At 41.2% G+C, this 5,481-nt stretch overlaps 1 protein-coding gene across 3 annotated transcripts in view; it reads right to left on the minus strand.

The window, feature by feature from the left end:
• Positions 1-1,043: 1,043 nt before the first annotated feature.
• The window catches only part of ZNF407 (zinc finger protein 407), a 453,603-nt gene continuing 449,165 nt past the window's right edge, over positions 1,044-5,481 (minus strand). The window contains exon 9 of one of the 3 annotated variants that reach the window (XM_075062906.1): positions 1,044-3,552. In XM_075062906.1, coding sequence (XP_074919007.1) covers positions 2,189-3,552 — 1,364 coding nt within the window. In that variant the 3' untranslated portion in view covers positions 1,044-2,188. The remainder of the gene's footprint in view (positions 3,553-5,481) is intronic. The other 2 variants (XM_075062909.1, XM_075062908.1) reach the window with 2 other exon arrangements.

Here is a 5,481-nt window from a genome sequence, read left to right on the forward strand (position 1 = left end):
TATTGTTAACCTGGGTTTCCAGGTAATGACAGCACACTGTAGGCTAGTGAATCCTTTCCAGTACTCTCAAGCCCAGAGACATCTCTTGCATAGGTTTTTTTTTTTTTTTTTTATGCAAAGGTCTGCTCTTTTCATTGTGCAAACAATGTGATTGCTGGTTTGACACTGCAGGCTACACTGGTTTTATGAAGGATTAAATGCCACCTGAGACATATTTATCCTAAATAAATCACAAATGGTAAACTGCAGCATGTCAGTGTCAACACCCTGTACTGCAGCAGAAAGGTTAGCCATACAGGACTAAGCACAGCTAAGAATTAGCATCCAAGCCACAAGACCAAAGGCTACAGTTAACAGGAGAAATGATCAAGAAGAAATATTTCCACTGAAAAACATTCAGGTTTTGAACATCTGTGAGAGTCTTGCAGAGGGCCATCATTTTGTAAAGGTCACCTTTATCCTGATAACAAACGGGAGTTGATCCTGTCATTGTTTCCTGAAGACAGTATTTAAGAGAAAGTGAACAGCTTGTCACCTCTAAGAAAGATGAGCAAGTCAAACTCAGCTAATTATGAATCTCAGAGTCTAACTTGAAATTTACTTTTTTGGGGGGTCTGACACAGATACAACCTTAACGCCTGAGGGGGAGGGGGAAACGAAAAGCCAGCAGGATCTTCTAGCTTCAGAGTGAGGCACCTTTTCTATTCAACTCCCTCAGAAAAAACATTTTTTAAACAGTTGCTCCAGGAAGAAACTATTGTTTTACCTCTCCCCAACTTTCTTATACTTGATGATTTTAAGATATTAATCATGATAGGAAATGCACTTATCTCTAGAGTCTGCTTGGTTTATACCCTAAACACTTAGACAATTATATTAAGCATGCATGAGGCACACTTCAGAAATTAGATTCTTTTATCTTTATCTATCTATCTAGCCAAAGAAAGGGAAAGAGAAAATGCACAGACATAACCGATATCATTCATTTTCTGCTGCTGAATGCCAGTGTTGTTTATTGCTTAATATTAAAAATCATGATGCTTCTTTTTAATGGTAACATTTTATTTGAAAGAATCTTCCTCCAAAATCCCAACCAAACCCCCTTACCATTTTATATTTTACAACTTCTTTTTTAAAAGAAACAAAATCAGTTGTATCAGGAAACAAATCTTTTCTACATGAACTTGCATTGAACAGTTGCAGTGTATCCACAACTAGATAACTGACATTCTGGTCTAAGCAAGAAATACAAGGTCACCTTTTTTCTACTTGTTAATCTCAATGTCAGAATTTTCATTAAAAAAATCCCTAACATTTCAAAAAGTCATTCACAAAATGATCTGCAAAATGGTATTTATATGAAGCACTATTTGTAAGAAAAGCAAAACATTGACAGTGACAATATTTTTTTCCCCAAAATGCACATTTCATATGCAGGACTTTTATATTTGAAATTAAGTTGCAAGTAACAGGCATTAAGCTTTTTCTAAACCAAGACAGTTTTTTGAATATATGTATCAAGACTTTTCTAAAGTGTAGATTTTAGAGGTCTCTCTTGCTCAAAGTCCAATGCAAAACAATGAAAGAGTTAACTACAGTTAAAGAAAAATGATTCTCTCAGACACAAATTTAGAAAGGGTCATTATGCTGAGATGTTTTTGACCAGGGACATTTTAGAGCAAGACTTTAGAAAACCAAATGTCAGGCTTTCTGCCTTTGAAGAAGACAGGACAACACTTGTAGTATCCAACTTTACTTACAAACTGTCACCTCATATTTTTAACATGTGGTGTGATTTTAGTTTTTTAATTTTTTTGCTCACAAAACATATATGTAAAGTGAAAAAATTATGTTTAACATAACCACAAAAACAGTCAGACAAGGCATAAACCAGGAAATCACCCTGAACTCGCAAAATAATCCAAACCAAACCAGAATCATATCTGACTCATTTGGGTGAGGGAAGGGGAGCTTTAGTCATTTGCTTACCATATTATGCCTGTTAATCATACTCAGGTCAACTTTCTGTCCATTGTAATAAGATAATACCTTTTCTGTATACTCTTCCCAGTAGCTGACATTAACCTCACACAGTGAGGCTAGCACCTGGATGGAGGAATATCATATTATGAAGGTTTTACAAATTAAGTTCCTACACATGTCTATTAATTTTCCAAGAAACAATTCTTCACGCTTCTTGTAGTTCATTACTATCTCCCTGGCCCTGAATTACTGTTGCTTGCGAGCCACTCTCTGTATAAATGACCATACTAGTTAACTGTTCTTCTGCTCCATCAGGGGATGCAGCTTCAGCATTTATAGCAGTACCAGCTTCCAAAATCTCTTGAGACTCAGCTGTCTCTATCACAGTGTGTGAATACACACCAGTCTCATCCTGTATATCTTGTGGTAATTCTGTTACAATGTAATGGGTTGGACCTTCAGAGAAGTTGCCATGTGAATCCTGAACCATGGCTTGAGCTATTTCTTCTGTGACAATGATCTGTGAAATTTCTCCATCAGACTCAACTAAATCCATGTGCTCACTTTGGACACTGAGTGCATGGCTACCAGCTTCTTGCATTATTATTTGAGAGCCTTCTCTAGCAACCATATGCACCGTTCCTTCCTCATTTACAATGACCTGAGTGACACCTTCTTTCATCAGCTGGTCTGCTGCAGCCGTGTCACATACTGCAAACTGTAGTACTCCTTGGACCATTTTCTTGAAGGCAGCTTGAGCTCTCTCCTGAGATGCAATTATAGTAGATGGGTGAATGACCTGTGTCACTACTTCCATCGGTTCTATATCTTCCTGAGTCCCTTGAACTTCATGGAACATCTGTATTTCTTGTGTCTTGGTGTCATTAGAATTATTGGATTGCTCCTGATTTGTCATTTGTAACAACTCTTTGTGACTAGGCCTGGTTCTGTCGAGGAGTCCAGTTTTGTTTTCCACTTCACCCAGCTCTGTTACAGCACAAAGGAGGGCATCTAACGCTGAGGACGACTCTGGAGGATGTACTGTAGCTTCTGATGTATCTAAAATTTCCTGTCTCATTATCTGTTGCACCACTGCACTACCGGAGTCAGACACTGCATCTATTGGGACAGCCTCCTCCATATCAGTTCCCTCCACAGAGCCTTCTACCACTACCACTTGTGTCGCACCACCTGATAATTGCTCAGTGAGTATTTGTCCTGGAACCAGACCACTCACATGAGAACCATTTTGACTTGTGGCTATAACTTGCCCATCTTCCGTAATATGCACCACCCTTGCCACCTGACCCGCCATTGCCAAAGTCTGAAGGGTAGCTGCTGCCGTTTCTTCCACAGAGGCATCAATTGCAAAGTCACCATCGTATCCTTGAATAATGATAACTTGCTGCACTTGTTCAGCTGATTGGGATTGTCTTCTGTTACTTCGAAGGGCCTTCTCTTTAACTGGAGAAACTTCTCCCAGGGCAGCTACTGTGAAAGGGCTGGTGGTCTCTACAAAGGTTGCTCCCTGACCCTTCAGTCGGCATTCGTAGGACTTGGATACAATGCCTAGGAAATAAAAAAAATCCGTTAATAGGGAATCATGGCAAATATTTGCAGTTCACTATTTTAAACACAAAAAACTTTCCAGTGCAATTTTTAAATTTCCCTGGCAGAGAGGTGTAATATGCAATTGAACAAAACCAATTTGCATGTTTTCCAATTATTTATTTATAGAATCCAAATAATTGCTGCTGTTAACAATTCTGCAGAGTACTAACAATCTGAATTCGTTACTTTTAAAAGATTCTGTATTAAGCAGCATACAAATACAGTATACAATTAAAAACCATTAACACCTTTATGAGAAAAACATATCTGTAGTACTGCTATTTTTGTAATTAATTGTATTTTCCCGTATTACATTAAGCACAGCTGGGTGTGATAATGTGCAACATATCCTTTTCAGTATTCTGGTGTTCTTGGTAAATTAAAGGCCATATCTTTGTTTTGATGCGTTAGTTTCCTCCTCATTCCCCCACCCCAATTCCTTCCCCGACACACCTCACTGACATTATTCATTTGTCTAGTTAGTTGGAGAAAACATATAGCCTCACTCTGAACAGTGTATGCCGTAAAAATGCCAGCATGGGAATTGTCTCCTGACTGTTTTCATATAAAAGCTTCTCAATTTACAAGTCAAAAGATGTTTATTCCAACTACTGTCTCTGCAAACCTAACACAGATTTTGAGAGCCATTTCAGCTTCTTGTCCTTCTCATGATTCATCACTCATGACTAGGGCCCTACCAAAAATTAATGGCTGTGAAAAACGTGTCACGGACCGATAAATCTGGTTTCCCTTATGAAATCTGCCCTGGGGAGGTTCAGGGCTGGGGGCGCCCCAGCCAGGGTTTGTACTGTGCACCAGGCTCCAGCTGCTAGTTCTAGCAGGGCTAGGGAGGGATGGGACTTTCTTTTCTCCTGCATGGGCCATTCCTGGACCAGGTCAGACCCACCTCTGGGAAACTCCCTCAGCTGCAGGAAGTCCGCACTCCCCGCCCTGATTTCTGCCCCCATCACTCCTCAGCCACGGGGGGAAGGGGTCACTATATAGAGAGCAGCCATGGAGTTTCATCCAGCTGAGGGAGGTTCTTGGAGGTGGGTCTGACTCACTTCAGAACTGACCCCCGCAGGAGAAGAGGAAGTCCCATCCCTCCCCAGCCTGGCTGGGACTAGCAGCTGGAGCCCCCTCTGGTTCACCCTGCCAACAGAGCCGGAACGGAGAGTGGGGCAGGGACCATGCCTCGACACTTTTTAACAATGGCATAATTTGGCATTGCCTCCCAAACTGCAAGTCACAGGTAGGCACAGAGCAGCATCAGCATTTTTAAAACCCTATGACCATGAAATTGACCAAAATGGACTGTGAACGTGGTAGGGCCTATCAATGACCAAGGTTCTGCAGGCCAAATGATGTCCCAGTTACCCCACTGTGTTGAAAATGCAACCTCACTGATACCGTGCAGTCCCCCTTTCCTTCGGTGCAATTGCACAGGTATAGTTGACTGGATCTTCTGTGGATGCAGAAGATGGAACAGCATCCAGCTCACTCTCACTTGGCTATGTGGGCTGTGCAGGGCTAACAGGTGCAAAAAAAGCAGTAAAATCTTATTTTTGTCACAAAAGAGAGCAGCCAGGACTGAATGTATGCAAGGAGCAGGCCTGTTGTGCAGGAGGGTATCATTTTTACATTTCAGAGTAGACCTTCACTTTCAGTTGCTGAGGCCTGGTCTACACTACGCGTTTAAACCGAATTTAGCAGCATTAAACTGATTTAACCTTGCACCCGTCCACACAACGAGGCCCTTTATATCGATATAAAGGGCTCTTTAAATCGGTTTATGTACTCCTCCCTGAGGAGAGGAGTAGCGCTGAAATTGGTATTGCCATGTCGGACTAGGGTTAGTGTGGCCGCAAATCGACGGTATTGGCCTCT

Source organism: Chelonoidis abingdonii, chromosome 2 (assembly GCF_003597395.2).
Source record: "Chelonoidis abingdonii isolate Lonesome George chromosome 2, CheloAbing_2.0, whole genome shotgun sequence".
NCBI classification, from domain to species: Eukaryota; Metazoa; Chordata; order Testudines; family Testudinidae; genus Chelonoidis; species Chelonoidis abingdonii.